Genomic DNA, 24616 nt, shown 5'->3' with positions numbered 1-24616 from the left:
TAATGGATAGTTATTGTACTCTTTTTTTTTTTAAAGAAGATGTTGGGGGTAGGAGTTTATTAATTAATTAATTTATTTTTACTGTGTTGAGTCTTCGTTTCTATGCAAGGGCTTTCTCTAGTTGTGGCAAGCGGGGGCCACTCTTTATCGCGGTGCGTGGGTCTGTCACTATCGCGGCCTTTCTTGTTGCGGAGCACAGGCTCCAGACGCGCAGGCTCAGTAGTTGTGGCTCATGGGCCTAGTTGCTCCGCAGCATGTGGGATCCTCCCAGACCAGGGCTCGAACCCGTGTCCCCTGCATTAGCAGGCAGATTCTCAACCACTGTGCCACCAGGGAAGCCCAGTTATTGTACTCTTGATAATTTTGGAATTATCTATTGCAGTCCTTTAATTGTCCAGCAGTACCAGATATTAGTAAGCTGGCCTTTACTTAAGAACATTTTGTATACATGTAAGTTACTTAGAAGTAACTTACTGCTTCCCAATCACTCTGATGTAGCGTCATCACCTGTGATGTGGTATATTCAAGTTTCTTACACAAATGCAGTCAGCATAGTGGTGTTTGCAGTCATGGCTGCATGTAGGTCTTTTCTTTAAACATCCATTTGGACTAGAAGCAAAAATACCCATTCTGGTCCCCTCCCCCCACCGTCCAATTCAGTAATCATTTATTGGCATGTGTCTAGTAGAGTAGTGGTTCTCAAATGTTAGTGTGCATCAGAATCACCTCGAGGGTATTTTAAAACATGAATCGCTAGGCTTCACCTCCAGAGTTTCTGATTCAGTAGGTCTTGGATGGGCTGAAGAATTTGCCTAACAACCACTCAGGTGGTGCTAATACTGCTAGTCTGGGGACCAAGCTTTGAGGACTGGTTTACTAGTAGTAGATTTAACCCTCATTGCACATCAGAATCACTTCCTCGTTTTTCACCTCCACGAGTTCTTTTTAAGAACTGTCCTTTGCTCAGTTAAGTGAAAGCATTTGGAATCTCTGCTGCAGCATGGTGTTAGCAGGATTTTATGAGTATTTCTAACAGAATCAGCACAACAAATATAGACAGAATTCCTTTACGCCACATCTCCATAGCATCTGTGTGATGAGTATGGTACCTGTGTGATGGTGGAAGTACTGACCAGCTATGGTTAGGTAGTTCTAGTTCATGAAAACATATATTCCTAATTCTTTCACTCTTTGGTCTTGACCAATTCCCATAATTTTTCAAAGTCTGGTTTTCTTTAACATGACATTAAAAACACCTTTCTCTGATTTTGCAGTCATCATTGCAAGAAGCATAAAATGGATGCTGAATCTTGGGAGCAGGGCAAGTTTCATGATAATTGTCTGAGGTATCTCCTGTAGATTGCTTAGTAGTTGTAAGGGGAAGAAAGTAACTACAGTGGAGAAATTGGCTGTCACTTTGGGTGATGAAAATTAACGTCATCGATGAGGGGAAGATGGACATCTTGTCTCTAAATGATGTACCTACAAGGGCACAGCATCCTTATGTAGCACTCTGACTGGTAACACGTAACTGCAATCTACTCATAAGGAAACGTCAGACAGACCCAGTGAGGAGATTTCTATTTTTTAATAAAGGGTTTGTATTCTGCAGTGTCAGTGTCATAAGAGATAAAGATTGAGGAACTGTTCCAGAATAAAGGAGATAAAAAAAACACGATAGCTAAAAGCAATATGTGATTCTAGACTGGGTCCTGTACTGAAGTGGAAAAAGTGCAATAAAGGATAGTGTTGGGTCAAATGACAAGTTGGAATATGGATGGTAGATTAGATAAAATGTATTGTATCAATTTTGAATTTCCTGAGATTGATAACAAGTACTGTGGTTATATAAGATAATCTCCTTATTCTTAGGAAACGCATTGAACTATTTAAAGGTAAAAATAAATGATGTGTGTAATGTAATCTCAGGTGAGTCAGAAAAATACGTGGGAGAGAGAGAGCAAGCAAATAAAGTAAATGGGGCAAGGTTACAGGTGTTCTTTGTAATTATCATTGTGACATATTTTTCACTGTGACTTTTTGAAAGTTTGAAATTATTCCCAAATAAAAACTTAAAAAAAAAACAAAACACCACCACTCTCTGCTCTTCATTTCAGGGTAATTGTAAAAATTTTTTAAAATCTGTATAAAAATGTTTTCAAAGATCAGTCTACTTTTCAAATGATGGTTCCTGTTCTGCTTTGTCTGGGGAGCCTCGTATCTCATTCTGTGGGTGTCCTCAGGAGATTGTTAGCTCCTGAGAGCCTGCAGGGGGTCAGCCTCGCCCTGATTGTAATATCCAAACCCCCAACAGGGCAGCTTCTGGTGTCTTGTTCAGTGCTTCCAATAAGGTGCACACTAAACTAATGTGTGAACATTGTCTATTATTATAGATTGTACCTTCAGCTTTGAACAGTATATTTTTCTTTCAGCTCAAAATGGAGTTAATCCTGGCTGGGAGAAGAAAGTAATTGAGTATTTTAAGGAAAAGCTGAAGGAAAATAATGCTCCTAAATGGGTGAGCTCATTGCTATTGGGGGGGGAGGGGGGTGGCAGGGTTGGGCAGACTTGCAGTTTCTCACAGTAGAGCAGTAATCCACATACAGTTTAAATATATATAAATTAATGTTCACTGCCCTGTGCTTTAAGTGCATATGTATTAAAAGGTTTTTGGTCTCTTTTGCAACTTAAACTTAAATTCAAGCAAATAAGTGCTTTTGTATTGGCGCCTCTAGGTGGCAGTAATTGACCATGAAAAAAATGGGTAGTTGTGAGAGATTCGATTATCTTTTGTTTTATTACCTTCATTTTAAAAGAGTTGACATGTACGAGTTTTAAGAGAAGAGCTCAACAAAGCAAATGCCTTTCTGCTAATTGGAAAGTGTTATGAAGGAAAAGCATCCTTTTACATTATAGTCAAATGTCATCATACAAACTTGCGAGAACACAGGAAGTACTTTTTTTTAGCAGTTGTGTTATATTAACCATTGGGATCATTTGGCTCCCTTGATTTTGTGTGTGTGTGTGGGAATTGCGGTTTGAGTCTGGATATATATGTCTATGTATATGTACTTAATGTTTTATACACAGAATATTTTGACTTGATTGTTCGTTTTCGTTAAAGGTACCATCATTGAATGAAGTTCCCCTTCATTATTTGAAACCTAACAGTTTTGTCAAGTTCCGTTGCATGATTCAGGATATGTTTGACCCTGAATTTTACATGGGAGTTTATGAAACCGTTAACCGAAACACAAAAGCACGTGTATGTATTGCTTTATTCATGAAACTTACTGTTTACAATTAGTAGTATTAATTTTGTCCTTGTGTTGTTTATGGTAATTTTCATTCTGATAGATTGATATAATACTGTTATTTTTTTGCTTTGGGTCATAGGTTCTTCATTTTGGAAAATATAGAGATGTAGCAGAGTGTGGGGTATGTATACTTAAAATATATTCACTGATATGATTTTTTTTTTGATCTAAAAATCTCTTAGAAGGTGGAATATAGTAAATGAAAAAATTCCTTTCTTTTCCTAATACCTATATACCTGCTTTTTAAAATTACAGGTTATGATAAGTTCTTTTAAAATGAAAAGTAGAAGAAAAATGAAAGAAGATTAATTTAAGGCTTTACACGTGCTTAATTAAATTTGATTAAATCCTGCCCTCTTTTCCTGGGAGGAAAAAAGTAAACTTAAGCTTTCTTTGATAAAAGGAAGTAATAGAAACTCTCTTACATATCAGTAATGGGAAAGGGAAGAAGACAGAATCCTGGATATAATTATAGTTGTAAAGGGGTAGTTTTGAGATAGAAACTTACTAGAAAAGCAATTAGAGGAACCACAGTATATCTGCATTTTCTTTGGTATTGCTTTTCTGATAGTAGAAGAACAACATGCAGAATTAAACTTAATTTCATTCAGACACCTGTTCAACATGGCTGGCATTGTGACTGGGGAAAGTTTAAAACTTATTTCTGGTTTAATAGTAGAAGAAGATTATCAGCATGTCAAAATATATTAACTAAAAATATCTCATATTTTGCTTTTTGTGTGTTTTTCATGTGGTACTATTGAAACACAGGTGGTAATTTTCAATTGTTAGAAAGAAAACAAGTATCACAGGTAGGGATTGACCAGGCAGGTGCTGAGGCACGACCCCAGTAGAAAGGTGAGCCTCAGTAGTTACCTCCATTCTGGATCTATTAGATTTCTGCTTTGCAGTCCAGAATCTTAGTTTAATCGGGTTATTTAGGGCTTTTTACATTCTGGGAGTCTGACTCCTGCTTACCCAAACCTCAAGAGGTTAATATATAAACCCTAATCCCAGCCTGTTAATTCACAGTATAAATTGTTTCTGTTGAATAAATGTTTTAGCCCAGCGGGCTGATCTGTATGGAAGAAAAGCCCTAATTTGAAAGGTTGCTATAAAGAAAAAATGATAACTTCCTATACTTATTTAGAGTAATGGACTCACGAATGATGGATTCGTTTAATCTTACACATGATGGCCTCCAGCTCTCCCATGTCTTTTTCCTTTAGGGTGCCCCATAGCATGCACCATTGTGCAAGTCTAATGAATCAACTTGAGGTTTCCTGCATCCCTTGTTTGAGGGGCCCTAAGCCATATTAGGCTAATAAATTAATACACATTTTTTTTCCTAGTACACAATAATGCAGTGTCTCTATAGCTCAACAATCTCAGCCCCTGGAAATGGGAAAATGAAATAGGTGAGACTGTCTATCTGTGACACTCCCAAAGGCAAAGAGTTTTTATTTTGTACTACGTTGCTAAAGAGTCATAAGTAAAAGCACCACACCAGGAAAAGGGAACTTTGGCCCTGGAAAGAAATACAGAAAAAACTTAGCTTATATATATTATCTCAGGCTCAATTGATATCTCTGGGATTCTTTCTTTGTTTCCTCTCTTTCTTTCTTTTTCTCTTAAAAAACAGAATATAGATTTTACTTACTTTTAAGGGTTTTTTTTGGTACTCTAAAAGTAATATGTGTTTGTTGAAATAATTTTTTCAATATTACATCTTGGGTCCTCTCTGCCTCTTATCTCTAAGTATATTTGAAATAGAGAATATGCCTTTTCTAAGGAATAATATCTGACTTTTAAATCTCATCTCAGAGCTACCTCGTAATGAGTATTTCACTAAATTCCTATTTAATGGGCTAATTCTGATAGCTTTTTATGAGAGAGACAGTGGGATTACCATGAGCACTGTCTTTGAAAAAATTTAATAAAATAACATGTTTATTTAAAGGGAGTTAATTTTTTTTTCATTTTTCCTTTAACATCTTTATTGGAGTATAATTGCTTTACAATGGTATGTTAGCTTCTGCTGTATAAAAAAGTGAATCAGCTATATGCATACGTATATCCCCATATCTCCTCCCTCTTGAGCCTCCCTCCCATCCTCCTTATCCCACCCCTCTAGGTGGTGGCAAAGCACCAAGCTGATCGCCCTGTGCTATGCAGCTGCTTCCCACTAGCTACCTACTTTACATTTGGTAGTGTATATATGTCAATGTTACACTCTCACTTCGTCCCAGCTTACCCTTCCCCCTCCCCGTGTCCTCAAGTCCATTCTCTACGTCTGTGTCTTTATTCCTGTCCTGCCCCTAGGTTCATCAGAAACTTTTTTTTGTTTTTTTAGATTCCATATATATGTTAGCATACGGTATTTGTTTGTTTTTCTCTTTCTGACTTACTTCACTCTGTATGACAGACTGTAGGTCCATCCACCTCACTACAAATAACTCAATTTCGTTTCTTTTTATGGCTGAGTAATATTCCATTGTATATATGTGCCACATCTTCTTTATCCATTCATCTGTCGATGGACACTTAGGTTGCTTCCATGTCCTGGCTATTGTAAATAGAGCTGCAATGAACATTGTGGTACATGACTCTTTTTGAATTATGGTTTTCTCAGGGTATATGCCCAGTAGTAGGATTGCTAGGTCATATGGTAGTTCTATTTTTAGTTTCCTAACGAACCTCCCTACTGTTCTCCATAGTGGCTGTATCAATCTACATTCCCAGCAACAGTGCAAGAGGGTTCCCTTTTCTCCACACCCTCTCCAGCATTTATTGTTTGTAGATTTTTTGATGATGGCCATTCTAGCCGGTGTGAGATGATACCTCATTGTAGTTTTGATTTGCATTTTTCTAATGATTAGTGATGTTGAGCATTGTCTCATGTGTTTGCTGGCCATCTGTATATCTTCTTTGGAGAAATGTCTGTTCAGGCCTTCTGCCCGTTTTTGGATTGGGTTGTTTGTTTTTTTCATATTGAGCTGCATGAGCTGCTTGTGTATATTTTGGAGTTTAATCCTTTGCCCATTGCTTTGTTTGCAGACATTTGCTTCCATTCTGAGGGTTGTCTTTTCATCTTGTTTATGGTTTCCTTCACTGTGCAAAAGCTTTTAAGTTTCATTAGGTCCCAATTGTTTATTTTTATTTCCATTTCTCTAGAATGTGGGTCAAAAAGGAACTTGCTGTGATTTATGTCTGTGTTCTGCCCATGTTTTCCTCTAAGAGTTTTATAGTGTTTGGCCTTACATTTAGGTCTTTAATTCATTTTGAGTTTATTTTTATGTATGGTGTTAGGAAGTGTTCTAATTCCATTCTTTTACATGTAGCTGTCCAGTTTTCCGAGCACCACTTATTGAAGAGGCAATCTTTCCTCCATTGTATACTCTTGCCTCCTTTATCAAAGATAAGGTGACTGTGTGTGCATGGGTTTATCTCTGGCCTTTCTATCCTGTTCCATTGAACTATATTTCTGTTTTTGTGCCAGTACCATACTGTCTTGATTACTTTAGCTTTTTTTTCTTAAATCTATTTATTTTATTTATTTTATTTCTGGCTGTGTTGGGTCTTTGCTGCTGTGCGCAGGCTTTCTCTAGTTGCAGCTAGCAGGGGCTACTCTTCGTTGTGGTGCATGGGGTTCTTGTTGTGGATCACAGGCTCTAGGCATGCGGGCTTCAGTAGTTGTGTCTCAGGAGCTCTAGAGCGCAGGCTCGGTAGTTGTGGCACACGGGCTTAGTTGCTCTGTGGCATGTGGGATCTTCCCAGACCAAGGCCCGAACCCATATCCCCTGCATTGGCAGGTGGATTCTTAACCTCTGCACCACCAGGGAAACCCTTGATTACTGTAGCTTTGTAGTATAGTCTGAAGTCCTGGAGCCTGATTTCTCCAGCTCCGTTTTTCTCAAGATTGCTTTGGCTATTTGGGGTCTTTTGTGTTGCCATACAAATTGTGCGATTTTTTGTTCTAAGTTCTGTGAAAAATGTCATTGGTAGTTTGATAGGGATTGCATTGAATGTGTAGATTGCTTTGGGTAGTATAGTCATTTTCACAATGTTGATTCTTCCAATGCAAGAACATGGTATATCTCTCCATCTGTTTGTGTCATCTTTAATTTCTTTCATCAGTGTCTTATAGTTTTCTGCATACAGGTCTTTTGTCGCCTTAGGTAGGTTTATTCCTAGGTATTTTATTCTTTTTGTTGCAGTGGTAAATGAGATTGTTTCCTTAATTTCTCTTTTGGATTTTTCATCATTAGTGTATAAGAATGCAAGAGATTTCTGTGCATTAATTTTGTGTCCTGCTACTCTACCTGATTTTTTGATTAGCTCTGGTATTTTTCTGGTAACATCTTTAGGATTCTCTGTGTATAGTATCATGTTATCTGCAAACAGTGACAGCTTTACTTCTTCTTTTCCTATTTGGATTTCTTTTATTTCTTTTTCTTCTCTGATTGCTGTGGCTAAAACTTTCAAAACTGTGTTGAATAATAGTGGTGAGAGTGGGCGACCTTGTCTTGTTCCTGATCTTAGAGGAAATGGTTTCAGTTTTTCACCATTGAGAACGATGTTGCCTGTGGGTTTGTCATATATGACCTTTATTATGTTGAGGTAGGTTCCCTCTATGCCCACTTTCTGGAGAGTTTTTATCATAAATGGGTGTTGAATTTTGTCAAAAGCCTTTTCTGCATCTATTGAGATTATCATATGGTTTTTTAACCTTCAGTTTGTTAATATGGTGTATCATATTGATTGATTTGCATATATTGAAGAATCCTTGCATTCCTGGGATAAACCCCACTTGATCATGGTGTATGATCCTCTTAATGTGCTGTCGAATTCTGTTTGCTAGTATTTTGTTGAGTATTTTTGCATCTATGTTCATCAGAGATATTGGCCTGTAGTTTTCTTTTTCTGTGACATCTTTGTCTGGTTTTGGTATCAGGGTGATGGTGGCCTCATAGAATGAGTTTGGGAGTGTTCCTCCCATTGCTGTATTTTGGAAGAGTTTGAGAAGGATTGGTGTTAGCTTTTCTCTAGAAGTTTGATAGAATTCGCCTGTGAAGACATCTGGTCCTGGGCTTTTGTTTGGAAGTTTTTTTTTTTTTTTTTTTTGCAGTACGCGGCCTCTCACTGTTGTGGCCTCTTCCGTTGCGGAGCACAGGCTCTGGACGTGCAGGCTCAGCGGCCATGGCTCACGGGTCTAGCCGCTCCGGGGCATGTGGGATCTTCCCGGACCGGGGCACGAACCCGTGTCCCCTGCATCGGCAGGTGTACTCTCAACCACTGCGCCACCAGGGAAGCCCTGTTGGAAGATTTTTAATCACAGTCTCAATTTCAGTGCTTGTGATTAATCTGTTTATATTTTCTATTTCTTCCTGCTTCAGTCTCAGAAGGTTGAGCTTTTCTAAGAATGTGTCCATTTCTTCCAGGTTGTCCATTTTATTGGCATATAGTTGCTTGTAGTAATCTCTCATGATCCTTTATATTTCTGCAGTGTCAGTTGTTACTTCTCCTTTTTCATTTCTAATTCTGTTGATTTAAGTCTTCTCCCTTTTTTTCTTGATGAGTCTGGCTAATGGTTTATCCATTTTGTTTATCTTCTCAAAGAACCAGCTTTTAGTTTTATTGATCATTGCTACTGTTTCCTTCATTTCTTTTTCATTTATTTCTGAACTGATCTTTATGATTTCTTTCCTTCTGCTAACTTTGGGATTTTTTTGTTCTTCTTTCTCTAATTGTTTTAGGTGTAAGATTAGGTTGTTTACTTGAGATTTTTCTTGTTTCTTGAGTTAGGATTGTGTTGCTATAAACTTCCCTCATAGAACTGCTTTTGCTGCATCCCATAGCTTTTGGGTTGTTGTGTTTTCATTGTCATTTGTTTCTAGATAGTTTTTGATTTCCTCAGTGATCTCTTGGTTATTTAGTAGCATATTGTTTAGCCTCCATGTGTTTGTATTTTTTACAGTTTTTTTTTCCTGTAATATCTAGTCTCATAGCGTTGTGGTCAGAAAAGATACTTAATACGATTTCAATTTTCTTAAATTTACTAAGGCTTGATTTGTAACCCAAAATATGGTCTGTCCTGGAGAATGTTCCATGAGCACTTGAGAAGAAAGTGTATTCTGTTGTTTTTGGCTGGACTGTCCTATAAATATCAATTAAGTCCATCTTGTTTAATGTGTCATTTAAAGCTTGCATTTCCTTAATTTATTTTCATTTTGGATGATCTGTCCATTGGTGAAAGTGGGGTGTTAAAGTCCCCCTACTATTTTTGTGTTACTGTCGATTTCCCCTTTTATGGCTGTTAGCATTTGTCTTATGTATTGAGGTGCTCCTATGTTGGGTGCATATATATTTATAATTGTTATATCATCTTGGATTGATCCCTTGATCATTATGTAGTGTCCTTCTTTGTCTCTTGTAATAGTCTTTGTTTTAAAGTCTATTTTGTTTGATATGAGGATTGCTACTCCAGCTTTCTTTTGATTTCCATTTGCATGGAATATCTTTTTCCATCCCCTCACTTTCATTCTGTATGTGTCCCTAGGTCTGAAGTGGGTCCGTTGTAGACAGCATATGTACGGGTCTTGTTTTGGTATCCATTCAGCCAGTCTGTTTCTTTTTGTTGGAGCATTTAATCCATTTACATTTAAGGTAATTATTGATATTTATGGTCCTATTACCATTTTCTTAATTGTTTTGGGTGTATTTTAAACATCTTTATTGGAATATAGTGGCTTTACAGAGGTGTGTTAGTTTCTGCTTTATAACAAAGTGAATCAGCTATGCATATATCCCCATATCTCTTCCCTCTTGCATCTCCCTCCCTCACACCCTCCCTATCCCACCCCTCTAGGTGGTCACAAAGCACCAAGCTGATCTCCCCTGTGCTATGTGGCTGCTTCCCATTAGCTATCTGTTTGATATTTGGTAGTGTATATATGTCCATGCCACTCTCTCACTTTGTCCCATCTTACCCTTCTCCCTCCCCACATCCTCAAGTACATTTTCTAGTAGGTCTGTGTTTTTATTCCCATCCTGTCCCTAGGTTCTTCATGACCATTTTGGGTTTTTTTTTTTTTTTTTTTTTTTTTAGATTCCATATATATGTGTTAGCATACGGTATTTGTCTTTCTCTTTCTGACTTACTTCACTCAGTATGACAGACTCTAGGTCCATCCACCTCACTACAAATAACTCAGTTTCGTTTCTTTTTATGGCTGAGTAATATTCCATTGTATGTATGTGCCACATCTTTATACATTCATCTGTCGATTGACATTTAGGTTGCTTCCATGTCCTGGCTATTGTAAATAGTGCTGCAGTGAACATTGTGGTCCATGGCTCTTTTTGAAGTTTTCTCAGGGTATATGCCCAGTAGTGGGATTGCTGTGTCGTATGGTAGTTCTATTTTTAGTTTTTTAAGGAACCTCCATACTGTTCTCCATAATGGCTGTATCAATTTACATTCCCACCAACAGTGCAAGGAGGGTTCTCTTTTCTCCACACCCTCTCCAGCATTTATTGTTTGTAGATTTTTTGATGATGGCCATTCTGATGGATGTGAGGTGAAACCTCAATGTAGTTTTGATTTGCATATCTCTAATGATTAGTGACGTTGAGCATCCTTTCACATGTTTGTTGGTAATCTGTGTGTCTTCTTTGGAGAAATGTCTATTTAGGTCTTCTCATTTTTGGATTGGGTTGTTTGTTTTTTTGATATTGAGCTGTATGAGCTGCTTATAAATTTTGGAGATTAATCCTTTGTCGGTTGCTTCATTTGCAAATATTTTCTCCCATTCTGAGGGTTGTCTTTTCATCTTGTTTATGGTTTCCTTTGCTGTGCAAAAGCTTTTAAGTTTCATTAGGTCCCATTTGTTTATTTTTGGTTTTATTTCCATTTTTCTAGGAGGTGGGTCAAAAAGGATCTTGCTGTGATTTATGTCATAGAATGTTCTGCCTGTGGTTTCCTCTAAGAGTTTGATAGTGTCTGGCCTTACATTTAGGTCTTTAATCCATTTTGAGTTTATTTTTGTGTATGGTGTTAGGGAGTGTTCTGATTTCATTCTTCTTTTTTTGGGGGGGGTGTACACGGGCCTCTCACTGTTGTGGCCTCTCCCGTTGCGGAGCACAGGCTCCGGACGCGCAGGCTCAGCAGCCATGGCTCACGGGCCTAGCCACTCTGCAGCATGTGGGATCTTCCCGGACCGGGGCACGAACCTGTGTCCTCTGCATCGGCACGCAGACTCTCAACCACTGCGCCACCAGAGAAGCCCCTAATTTCATTCTTTTACATGTAGCTGTTCAGTTTTCCCAGCACCACTTATTGAAGAGGTTGTCTTTTCTCCATTGTATATTCTTGCCTCCTTTATCAAAAATAAGATGACAGTATGTGTACGCGTTTATCTATCTCTGGGCTTTCTATCCTGTTCCTTGGGTTTGTTTTTGCATGTCTTTTCCTTCTCTTGTGTTTCCTGCCTGGAGAGGTTCCTTTAGTGTTTGTCGTAAAGCTGCTTTGGTGGTACTGAATTCTCTTAATGTTTGCTTATCTGTAAACGTTTTAATTTCTCCATCGAATCTGAATGAGATCCTTGCTGGGTTGAGTAATCTTGGTTGTAGGGTTTTCCCTTTAATCACTTTAAATATGTCCTGTCACTCCTTTCTGGTTTGCAGAGTTTCTGCTGAAAAACCAGCTGTTAACCTTATGGGGATTCCCTTGTATGTTATTTGTTGCTTTTCCTTTGCTGATTTTAATTTTTTTTTTGTATTTAATTTTTGATAGTTTCATTAATATGTGTCTTGGTGTGTCTCTTTGGATTTATCCTGTTTGGTACTCTCTGTGCTTCCTGGACTTGATCGACTCTTTCCTTTCCCATGTTAGGGAAGTTTTCGACTGTAATCTCTTCAAATATTTTCTCAGCCCCTTTCTTTTTCTCTTCTTCTGGGACCCCTATAATTCGAATGTTGGTGTGTTTAATGTTGTCCCAGAGGTCTCTGAGATTGTCCTGAATTCTTTTTTTTTTTTTTGCTTTATTTTTTTTTTGCGGTACGCGGGCCTCTCACTGCTGTGGCTCCTCCCGTTGCGGAGCACAGGCTCCGGACGCGCAGGCCCAGTGGCCATGGCTCACGGGCCCAGCCACCCCGTGGCATGCGGTATCCTCCCAGACCGGGGCACGAACCTGTGTCCCCTGCATCCTGTGTCCCCTGCATCGGCAGGTGGACTCTCAACACTGCACCACCAGGGAAGCTCTTGTCCTCAATTCTTTTCATTCTTTTTTCTTTATTCTGCTCCCTGGCAGTTATTTCCACCATTTTATCTTCCAGCTCACTTATTTGTTCTTCTGCCTCAGTTATTGTGCTATTGATTCCTTCTAGAGTATTTTTAATTTCAGTAATTATGTTGTTCATCACTGTTTGTTTGCTCTTGATTTCTTCTAGATCCTTGTTAAATGTTTCTTGTATTTTCTCCATTCTGTTTCCGAGATTTTGGATAATCTTTACTATCATAGCTCTGAATTCTTTTTCAGGTAGGTTGCCTATTTCGTCTTCATTTATTTGGTCTTTAGGTTTTTACCTTGCTCCTTCGTCTGTAACATAGTTTTTTGTTGTTTCTTTCTTTTGTTTTCTTTTCTTTTTCTCTTTTTGATGGGTGGTGCTATATTCTTGTCTTACTGGTTGTTTGGCCTGAGACGTCCAGCACTGGAGTTTGCAGACAGTTGGATAGAGCTGGTGTTGGTGCTGAAATGAGGACCTCTGGGAGGCCTCACTCTGATTAATATTCAAAGGGATTTAACTTTTTAACCTAGGGTGCTGTATATTTGGATTTGAAGGAAGGTACTGTATTGATTATTGCATTTGAAATGATTTTATGCCTGTTTTCTTTTCAAAAATGATAGTTTGGATTTAGTAGTTGCTTGTTAATTAACTCTTAATATGAAAGTATTTACTGTGATTTTATAAATAACATGGAAATATGATTGCTAATTTTTAAAGTTTTTGTAATAAATTTTTTTAAGTAAAACAAAATTTTGTATATATCACAGCCTCAGCAAGAAGTTGATTTAAACTCTCCACGAACTACCACTTTGGAAAGACAGACTTTCTATTGTGTTCCAGTGCCTGGAGAATCCACGTGGGTAAAAGAAATATCCTTTATCTGAACCTCTTATGTGTTGAATGGTTACTGATTATTTTCTTAATTGAAGAGAGCACAATTCACATTTTGATTTTTTTTTTAAACTTAGTCTTTTTACCTCAGTGAAGGTAGCTGGAAAAGAAAATTATTCTTCATTTATAGAGCTTGGCTTTATTTTTATAAAATGTGTTTCCTTTGTCCTAAACAAGAAAATCTATAAAACAACCTTCAGTATTCATCGCTGAGAAATGATAAAATTATGGTGCATTGTGCTAGTGAAAAACTGTTTAAAAGATTGAGGTGGATTTAAAGGGACTGAAAAAGAGAGTTGCACAATCATTAAGTAAAAAAACTGGTTTTAAATTAGAACTCATTCTAATTTTATTAAGGGAAAACAATATGTTTGTTCTTTTGAGAGATTGTGGAGACATCTCATTCTCATTTTTATTTTTTTTAGTTACTAATTTCTTTAGGCATTGTTCACATACTGAAATGCACAGATTTTAAAGGTATACTTAAGTGGTTTGGATAAATGCATACACCTGTAATTTGCACACCCATGGAAGTAAAGAATTTTGTGCCTTTTTCCCGTCACCACCTCCTCCCCACGACTGCTCTGATTTTTTTCACTATAGCTTAATTTTACTTATTGTTGAATGTCATACAAATGGAATCATATAACATACAGTCTTTTGTGTCTGATATCTTTTATTCAGCATAATGCATTTGAGATTCATCCATGTGTATCCATAGTTCATTCCTTTTTATTGCTGATGGTATTTGTTTATATAATATCCAATTGATGAACATTTGGGTTGTTTCCAGTTTGAGGCCAGGCATTTTTTGGTGAGATTTTAACTTACTAAATCAGTTTTTTAACAGATACTTTGTGTCGGTTGTGATAAAGTTGTGTATCTCTCAAGGAATGTTTCACAATCATTGAATCACAGTTCTTGAATTTATTGACATAAAACTTTCATAGTATTTCCTTATTTTCCTTTTAATGTCTAAGGCATATGTAACAGTGATCTCCTTTCATTTCCAAAATGTTAATTTGTTTTTCTCTTTTATCCTTGATTAGTATTGCTAGGGGTTTGTCAGAGAATCAAGTTTTTACTTTAATTTTTTGTTTTCTATTTCATTGATGTTTGCTCTTCCTTCATTTTTAGTAATGGTTTTAATTTTTTTTTTAAACCTTAAGGTTAGTGTGCAGATCATTTCATATCTTCCTTTTCTAATATTAGCATTTAAGGCCATAAAATACTCTCTAATCACTGCTTTAGTTGGATCCCACAAATTTTGACTTGTTTTTACTCTCATTCAGTTCAAAATATTTTCTAATTTCCTTTGTGATTTCTTCTTTGATCCTTGAGCCTCACTACAATATACTTCTGTTGATCTTTTAAACAGTTGTCTCCTACATAAATTTAGAAATAAGGGGGAAAAATTACGTCTTTTATGTTGCATAAATATTGATCATTTCTGGCTCTTTTTGTCTTTGTCTGGAATCATTTCACTGAGCCCTTTTTTTTAAGTACTGATCCATTGGTAATAAATTTTCTCAGCTTTTTTTTAACTGAAAATGTCTTTATTTCACCCTTTTGCGGGTGTGTGTGTGTGTGTGTGTGTGTGTGTGTGCGTGTGTCGTGCTGCTGCATTGTGCAGCATGCCGGATCTTAGTTCCCTGATCAGGGATCTATGTGCCCCCTGCATTGGGAGCATGGAGTCTTAACCACTGGACTGCTAGGGAGGTCCCTCACCTTTATTTTTGAAGGATATTTTCGGAGGTTGTAGAATGCTTTTTTTTCTCCCAGTGGTTATAGAATGCTTGATTGACAGGTATCTCCCATCTTCAACACTTTAATGATATTGTTCCATTGTCTTCTGGCCTCCATTGTTTTTTTTATGAAAGGATAGCTGTCATTTTTATCATTGTCATGTGTATGTAATGGGTCTTTAGTTTTCCTCTGGCTGCTTCTAATATTCTCTGTGGTTTTCAGCAGCTTGACTATGATGTGCCCATGTCTGGGTTTTTTGTGTTTATCCTGCTTGGGTTTTATTGAGCTTTTAGATCTGCGGGTTGATATTTTCAGAAGATTTCAGCCATTATTTCTTCAAATATTTTTCTGTCCCAGTCTCATCTTTTTCTCATTTTCTGGGGCTCAAATCACATGATTGTAGACTAATTATTATTGTTCTCAGGTGATTGAGGTTTTTTGTTTTCCATTTTATGTTTTAGTTCTAGATTTTTTCATTTGGTTCTTTTTCTTTGTTTCCATTTTTCTGATGATAGTCCTCATCTTTTCTTTTAAAATTGTAAATTTTGGAATTGCTTTTTAATGCCCTTGTCTGCTAATTCCAATATCCAGGTTGTCTCTGGGTTTTTTTTTTTTTTTCTGTTGATACTGTTTTTAATCCTGCTTATAGGCCATACTTTCCTGCTTCTTCACATAATTAATCATGTGTTATGATTAGTTATGCTGATATACAACACTGTTGAAAGTTCTGTCTTCAAGAGTGTTGAATTTTGCTCTGGCAGGCAGGTAATTTAAGTGCATCACTTTGATCCTGCCAAGGCTTGGTTTTGGGATTTGTTAAGGTAGGTATGAGTGGCACTTACAATGTAGGATGTAGTCCTTACTTGCGAGATGTGCTATTTCCGGGTCTCACCTAAATGCTCGTGATTCTCAGCAGGGTCCAGTTCTAGTATTGTGTAACTTCCAGAAGCTCTGCTAAGCTCCCAACCGAGCAGCAGCTGTTCTCTCCTAGGGCTCTATTTGAAGCTCTTTGCTCTCTAACTGTTCTGCAAATTCCAGTTGCTTCAGTAGCCTTGAGCTATGTGCTCTGTTTTCTCTACCAGCAAGAGCAGAACCTCCACTTCCCTTTGCTGCAATTTGGAAAATGCCCCTGAGAGAGCTGGGGAGAATGTGGAGTTTACCTGTGGTGTTTCTTCTCATTCAAGGATCATAACCTTATGTTCTTTGTTGTCCAAAGACTGAAAACAGTTGCTTCATGCCTTTTGTTCAGCTTTACAGGTTTTTTGTTTTTTTAATTGAAGTATAGTTGATTTACAATATTGTGTTAGTTTCAGGTATACAACAAAGTGATTCAGTTATACATATATATATATGTATTCTTTTTTAAAGTTTGTTTTCCATTATAGTTTATTTCAAGACACTGAATATATTTCCCTGTGCTAAGCAGTAAATTCTTGTCGTTTATCTATTTTATATATGGTAGTGCGCATCTGTCAGTCCCGTACTACCAATTTATCCCTCCCCCGCCCAGCTCCTACCCTTTGCCTTTGGTAACCACGAGTTTGTTTTCTATGTCTGTGAGTCTGTTTCTATTTTATAAATAAGTTCATTTGTACTATTTCTTTATATCTCACATATAAATGATATCATATAATATTTGTCTTTCTCTGTCCGACTTACTTCACTTAATATGATAATCTCTTGGTCCATCCATGTTGCTGCAGATGGCATTATTTCATTCTTTTTTATGGCTGAGTAATATCCGTGTGTGTGTGTGTGTGTGTGTGTGTGTGTGTGTGTGTGTGTGTGTGTGTGTGTGTGTGTATACACGCCACATCTTTATCCATTCATCTGTTGATGGACATTTGGGTTGCTTCCATGTCTTGGCTATTGTAACTAGTGCTGCTTTGAACATTGGGATGCATGTACCTTTTCAAATTAGAGCTTTTGTCTTTTCTGTATATATGCCCAGGAGTGAGATTGCTGGATCATAATGGTAACTCTATTTTTAGTTTTTTAAGGAGCCTCCGTTCTGTTTTCCATAGGGGCTGCACCAATTTACATTCCCACCAGGAGTGTAGGAGGGTTCCCTTTTCTCCACACTCCAGCATTTATTATTTGTAGACTTTTTTAGTATATGTGCTGCCGAAGCAAGCACTATTTGTAGACTTTTTGATGATGGCCATTCTCACCAGTGTGAAGTGATTATACCTCATTGTAGTTTTGATTTGCATTTCTCTAATAAATAGCAGTGTTGAGCATCTTTCATGTGCCTGTTGGCCTTCTATATTCCGTCTTTGGAGAAGTGTTTGTTTAGATCTTCTGCCCATTTTTTGATTGGGTTGTTTGTTTTTTTCTTATTGAGTTATATGAGCTGTTTGTATATTTTGGAAATTAAGCCCTTGTAGGACTCATCTTTTGCAAATATTTTCTCCCAGTCTATAGGTTGTCTTTTCATTTTATTTATGGTTCATTTTCTGTGTGAAAGCTTATAAGTTTGATTAGGTCCCATTTGTTTATTTTTGCTTTTATTTCTGTTGCCTTGGGAGATCATTTTTACAGTTCTTTGCAGCAAGGTAGGGGGCATAAGTTTGAGCTGTTAATTCTTATGACCCAAACTGGAAGTTCAGCCTTCTTTTATTGAAAAGGAATTTTTGTTATTCTGGGTTTTTTAAAAAATTGAGGTGTTGTTGATTTACAATAATGTTTTAATTTCAGATGTACAACATAATGATTCAAAATTTTGATAGATAATACTCCATATTTATTATAAAATGTTGGCTGTATTCCCTGTGTTATACAACAGGGGTCCCCAGCCCCTGGGCCGTGGCCTGTTAGGAACTGGGCTGCACAGCAGGAGGTGAGCGGCGGCCGAGTGAGGGAAGCTTCATTTTGCCGCTCCCCACGGTTCTCATTACCGCCTAAGCCATCCCCCCCATACACACACACACCCGTCCGGGAAAAATTGTCTTCCATGAAGTTGGTCCCTGGTGCTAAAAAGGTTGGGGACTGCTGCTATACAATATATCCGTATAGCTTATTTATTGTATACATCAACCTTCTTTTAAAAATACATTCTTATTTTAACCAAACTGCCAAAGTAATAGTCTTTTTTTTTTTTTACATCTTTATTGGAGTATAATTGCTTTACAATGGTGTGTTAGTTTCTGCTTTATAACAAAGTGAATCAGTTATACATATACATATGTTCCCATATCTCTTCCCTCCAAAGTAATAGTCTTTTATTAGTCACCTAGGTAGGGTAACTTACAATATTCCCCAGTTCATGAAAATCTTTCCTTAACCTTTCATTTAACGTCTATGTTAATACAAACCAAGCTCGAGTCAGCCCTTCAACGTCCTACACTCCCAGTCGTCACAAGAGGAGTTATGAAGATGATGAAGATATGGACCTACAGCCGAATAAACAGAAAGAGCAGCACGCGGGTGCCAGGCAAGCAGGTAGTGTGTGCCATTGGGCTTTCGGTAGACTTCTGGTCTCTTGCAGTAGATTCATATTCAGAATTAATTGTTGTATAATGTAGCTCTAGATTTAGGAGCTGGCAGTAATTTGACAACTTTGCTTTGAGGTTTATCAGAATTATAGACGGTTCTGAGAGTTTGAACAGTTACTCTTTGGTCACACTGTGCTTCATAATTGAGCAGTTAGGCATCACTTAGTGAGAAGTGGCTACTCTACTGTCAGTTGTTAAGGGTCTCAATTTGGGTAGCTGGAAAAGGTCTTTTATCTTTCTTCATATTTTATTTATCTCAGCTTTTAAGTAATATGAAGTACTCTACCCTAAAAGTGACTTATTTATATCTGAAACATCCTTTCTTATTTTCTTTTTGGAATAGTGATGCTTTTAATTAGTAAGACTGAAAACATTGGAGGAAAAATGTGAAATTGTGGTATACGGGATTACTTACTCCTAAACTTTAAAATTAATTAAAACACAATTCTGATTAAAATAAGGAGACCAAAAGTTGAAATTTTCCAAGAGAATGAGAGAATTTCAAAATTGGTATATATCATTATTGATTTCTCCAGTCACAGTTATTATGAACACTGAATTCCTTCATATGGCAGGTAGATAAGTTTGTCTTTATTTCTCCTTTTGTGTCCAGTCATTTCTCTTTAGCATCTTTAATCCAAGGACAAGTTAAAGGCAGAGGAGGTAAAAACAAATTAGTCTAGTTAATTTGAATGTGAAGGATGGGTTGAGAGGGCAAATATAACACTCAGTGGTAAACAAAGATTTACTACTGAATTTCATTTTATCATATATTATTCTACTTTATAAGTTCATATTACCATATTTCTTTAATGCTAAGGCATATTTTAATGTTTTTAAAATTGGAATGTTTTACAGTAAATGTATACAAATGTGATAGTATTCTTTTTCTCCACTCACCCCCCAAATGTTTATTAAAATTAACGGTGTATCATAACAATAAACATATTAGAATCCAAGACACATGGTAATTCTCTTATCATTTAAGCTATTGATGCTTCTTTCTATTTCTTGCCCCTTTTGTTTGAATATCATACTTTTCAGAGCTTTTGAATACATTTGAGTGCATTATTTATGTAAAGTTTACCTTGTTTGTTGGTTTCTAAGCAATCTTTCAGGCTGTATATATATTTTAAGCTGTTTTGGAGATAAGTGTAGATTCACATGCAGTTGTAAAACATAAGACAGATCCTGTATATACTTGATCCAGTTTCATCTGGGTCAACATCTTGCATAATTAATAGTAGAATATCATAACCAGGAAATGGATATTGATATAGTCCATAGACCTTATTCAGAATTCACATTTTTACATGCAGTTATTTTTGTGCATGTGTATGTATTTAATTCTGTGCAGTTTCATCACATGTGTAGATTCATGTGACCACTACCACAGTCAGGATACAGAACTGTTCATTACCCGGATCTCTCATGTTGCCCTTTTATAATCATACCCACCTCTCCTGCCTCTCTACCTCTTCCTGGCAACCACTGATTTGTTCTTCATCCCTATAATTTTGTCATTTTAAGAATGTTACATAAATGGAATCATGTAGTATATAGACTTTGTAGATTGGCTTTTTTTAATTCAGCAAAATTCCCTTGAGATCCATTCAAGTTGTTGCTTATATCAATAGTTTATTCCTTTTTATTGCTGAGCAATATTGTGTGGTATGGGAAGCTATATTTTAATTCTAACTAGTTATCAGCCCTAAACTGTGACTACTTCAGGGGTAGAGGCTATCTTTATTTTTATAAAATTAATTTATTTATTTTAGTTTTGGCTGTGTTGGGTCTTTGTTTCTGTATGAGGGGTTTCTCTAGTTGTGGCAAGTGGGGGTCACTCTTCATCGCGGTACACAGGCCTCTCAGTGTTGCGGCCTCTCTCGTTGCGGAGCACAGGCTCCAAATGCACAGGCTCAGTAGTTGTGGCTCACGGGCCCAGTTGCTCCACGGCATGTGGGATCCTCCCAGACCAGGGCTCGAACCCGTGTCCCCTGCATTGGCAGGCAGACTCTCAACCACTGCGCCACCAGGGAAGCCCGAGGCTACCTTTTTTTTTTTTTTTTTTTTTTTGCCGTACGAGGGCCTCTCACTGTTGTGGCCTCTCCCGTTGCGGAGCACAGGCTCCGGACGCGCAGGCTCAGCGGCCATGGCTCACAGGCCTAGCTGCTCCGTGGCATGTGGGATCTTCCCGGACTGGGGCACGAACCTGTGTCCCCTGGATTGGCAGGCGGACTCTCAACCACTGTGCCACCAGGGAAGCCCCCGAGGCTATCTTTAAATGATCTTTTGTATCCCCAGCAACTAGTCTGATTCCTGGTACATAGTGGACATTAATAGATGTTTGGTAAATGAATTTATTGTTATATGGTTTTATTCTACTTAATAAGTAGAAAGAAGTATGTTCTACAAAGGTGTTTTTGTTGTCAGTAGACCCGTGTACTCCTTGGGTCAAAGATGTCAAGTAACGATGTTAAATATTAACTTTAAAGTTACTTACATGAGATTTGATGGGGGGGGAATTTGTTGCCATTTAATTGCAGGTGGAAAGTGATTACACTTTCAGATCTTCATAATAATCTTTGTTCTCTTGATAGGTCAGAGGGCTTCTAGTATGTGTTATTTCCTTAAAAACTGTAACAACTTGAAGTTTGTAAGCTCAGAAGCATCATTTCTATCAAATTCAAAAGGCTATTTAGGAATGTTCTTTATCTCCAGGAAGCCTTAGCAATGATGATGTGCAATGCTGTCCCTTTGAATTTAGGGAGTGTTGGTGGTCTTCAGTGGTGTGGAGAACCAAAACGTTTAGAAACTGAAGCTGCTTCTGGACAACAGCTGAACTCGCTAAACCTCTCTTCTCCTTTTGATCTGAATTTTCCACTGCCAGGAGAGAAGGGTCCTGCATGCCTCGTGAAGGTAATATCATAGACCTGATGCTGACAAAGATGTGTTAAGTGTCTCAGAAATTAAAACAGAAATCTCTTAGCATTTGTATTAGCAAGTTTTCTCTTGCTGCAATAACAAATCACCACAAACTTCGTGGCTTAAAACAACAAAATTTATCATTTTGCAGGCTTTAGGCCAGAAGTCCAACATGGATCTCACTGGGGGTAAAATTCAGGTGACAGCAGGACTGGTTCCTCTCTGGAGGCTTTGGGGGGAGTTTGTTTTTTTGCCTTTTCCAGCTTTTGGAGGCTGCCATTATTCCTTGGCTTGTGGCCCCTTCCTCCAAGTCAGCAGTAATGCAGCCCTCTGACCATTTCTTCATAGTCACATCTCCCTCTGTCCTTAGGTAGGAGAGATTCTCCAATTTTCAGGACATGTATGATTAAATTGAGCCCACCCATGCAATCCAGAATAATCTCCCCATCTTAGGGTCCTTAATTTATACAAGTTCCTTTTACATGTAAGGTAACAACATACTCAGGGATTCCAGTGATTAAGAAGTGGATATTGGTCGGAGTGGTGGGGGGACATTATTTTGTCTACCACGGCATTGTTTACAAAAAATGGATATTTCAGATAGATGTGGAACAACTTTTAAATTAATATCTATTTCCTTTCTATATCATTTCTAACTTACTAATATCTGCTTTATTTTTTAATATTTATTTATTGGCCGCGTCAGGTCTTAGTTGTGCGGGATCTTTGTCGCGGTGCGCTGGCCTCTCTCTAGTTGAGACGCGCAGGCTATGTAGTTGCAGCGCGGGTGTAGTTGCCCCACCACATGTGGGATCTTAGTTCCCACACCAGGGATCGAACCTGGGTACCCTGCATTGGAAGGCGGATTCTTAACCACTGGACCACCAGGGAAGTCCCTATCTGCTTTATTTTCATCATTCTTCCTTTTCTTATCAAAAGCCATTTCTCACTTAGATTTAAAATAAGGTAGAAGGAAAAAAATCTGTTAATAGTTTGTTCCCCTATTCTGCTTATTCTGATTTTTTAATCATGAGAGGTGAACAAGTGATACAAGTTTCAGAAATGATCATTGAGAATTTCTGTTCTTAGTTGTTGTGGTTTTAACTTAAATGGCACTTCAGTTATGTAGCACAGGAGCAAGAATTAGCACGTTTTTCCTTCCATGCTTCTCTTAGGTCTCACCAGTAGGAGGCTTTGACAGTTTCTAATATCCATCATGATAGACAGCTTTGAAAGTTTGGCTCTTTACTGTGAGAAACCTCATGGCCATTCTAAGTTTGTGTTAATCCTCCTAACACTGCATAGCTTGTGAATAAGTCCAAAGTTAATAATCGTGGGGTTTTCCCTTCTCTTGATGTAGTTAATAGATTTTGAGATAATGCATGTTTCTAGTTTTAGTTGACCATCATCCTTGGGGGAAAGCCTTTTCTCTGAATGTAGTGGGGAAACAGACATTGGTCAGGAGTCAGGAGGGCTCATGTTTTAGTTGTTAACGTATTTGCTCGTTGCAGAATGACTTCAGGTAAGTGCTTTACCTCTCTTGATCTCAATTTATCAAATGAAGGAGTTGCTTTGAGGTTCATTTTCTGATTTAAAATGCTAAGATATTATTATTACTTTAAGACTAATATCGTATGCTTTTTTGGTGTTATTTGGTCCTAACAATGTGATTTTGTGTGGCCTCTTGTTAGGTCTATGAAGACTGGGATTGTTTTAAAGTAAATGATGTTCTTGAGTTATATGGCATACTATCTGTGGATCCTGTGCTAAGTATACTGAATAATGATGAAAGGTGAGTTTATTTTGACATAATTATCCTCCAACTTTTCTGAAAGTTTGAAATTATAAAGAACTCCCTTTCTGCCTTTACCCAAATTTACAAGTTGTTAACCCTTATGCTCCATTTGCTTATTTTTATATATACGTACACTTTTTGGAAACCCTTGAGAGTAAGTTACGTATGTCATATCCTAAATACTTGTTGCATTCATATTTCCTAAGAACGAAGACCTCGTATATAATCAGAGTATAGCTACAAAGTTTGGAAATTTGCTGTGAATACACAATACACTAACCACAGACGACACTAAATTTCACTAATTGTCTCATTGCTGTTCTTTCTGACAGTCATTTTCTTGGTCCAGGATCCTTAGGATCACTCGTTGCGTTAACCTGGAGCAGTCTCCAGCTCTTTGTTGTCCTCCAAGGCCTTGACAGTTTTTTCTGTTCTTTCAGCTTATACAACAAAAAATTCATTTCTCACAGTTATGGAAGCTGGGAAATCCAAGGTTAAGACGCCAATGTCTAGTGAGGGCCTTTTTCCTGGTTTGCAGATGGTTGTCTTCTTGCTGTGTCCTCACATGGTAGAGCAGAACCTTGACACTTAAAGAGTAGAAACCAGTTATTTTGTAGGGTGTCTCTCAGTTTAGGTTTGTCTGATGTTTCCGTGTGATTAGATTCTGGTTATACATTTTGGGCAGGAAACTACAAAGTGATGTATCTTTCTCAGTGTATCACACCAGCAGGTACAGTATCCCGTTCCTGGTGAAGTTCTTTTTGACCACTTGGTTACTTGTGGTACACACGTACATCAGTCTTTATATTATTTACAAGTCGGTATATAAGAAACCATGAGCTCACACTGTCTTCCTGGTTCCAGTTCAGTTCAGCTCCACAACTCAGTGTCATTCTAGTCTTCCTCCTTTCTGTATTTGTAATCCCCTTTTCTAACAGAAAGAAACTTGACTCCCAGTATCCTCAATATATTCTTTTGCTCAGGTTAAGGTCTACCAGGTTTCTCTACTGTAAAGTTACTATTTTTCACTTTGTAGTTAACAGGTAGTTTAGAGGGAGCTACTTCAAGACCATATCATTTCAGTTTCATTTAATTTTCACCCACTTATTTTAGCATTCATTGATGATTCTTGTTAGACTCAGTTGTTACTCTGATGGTGA

The 24616-nt window shown here is 37.6% G+C and overlaps 1 protein-coding gene across 4 annotated transcripts in view; it reads left to right on the top strand.

Moving 5' to 3' along the window:
- Positions 1-24616, top strand: part of MCMBP (minichromosome maintenance complex binding protein) — a 67768-nt gene that overhangs the window by 19311 nt on the left and 23841 nt on the right. For all 4 annotated transcript variants that reach the window (XR_009536049.1, XM_060126114.1, XM_060126115.1 and 1 more), the window contains exons 2-8: positions 2433-2518; positions 3125-3265; positions 3397-3438; positions 13373-13474; positions 18539-18683; positions 21504-21655; positions 23353-23453. Coding sequence is in view for 3 of the 4 variants with exons in the window: in XM_060126114.1 (XP_059982097.1) it covers positions 2433-2518; positions 3125-3265; positions 3397-3438; positions 13373-13474; positions 18539-18683; positions 21504-21655; positions 23353-23453 (769 nt within the window). In the remaining variant the exon portion in view is untranslated. The remainder of the gene's footprint in view (positions 1-2432; positions 2519-3124; positions 3266-3396; positions 3439-13372; positions 13475-18538; positions 18684-21503; positions 21656-23352; positions 23454-24616) is intronic.

The sequence above is a fragment of the Lagenorhynchus albirostris genome, chromosome 16 (assembly GCF_949774975.1).
Source record: "Lagenorhynchus albirostris chromosome 16, mLagAlb1.1, whole genome shotgun sequence".
In the NCBI taxonomy this organism is placed as follows: domain Eukaryota; kingdom Metazoa; phylum Chordata; class Mammalia; order Artiodactyla; family Delphinidae; genus Lagenorhynchus; species Lagenorhynchus albirostris.
This window is presented reverse-complemented; position numbering and strand designations above follow the sequence as displayed.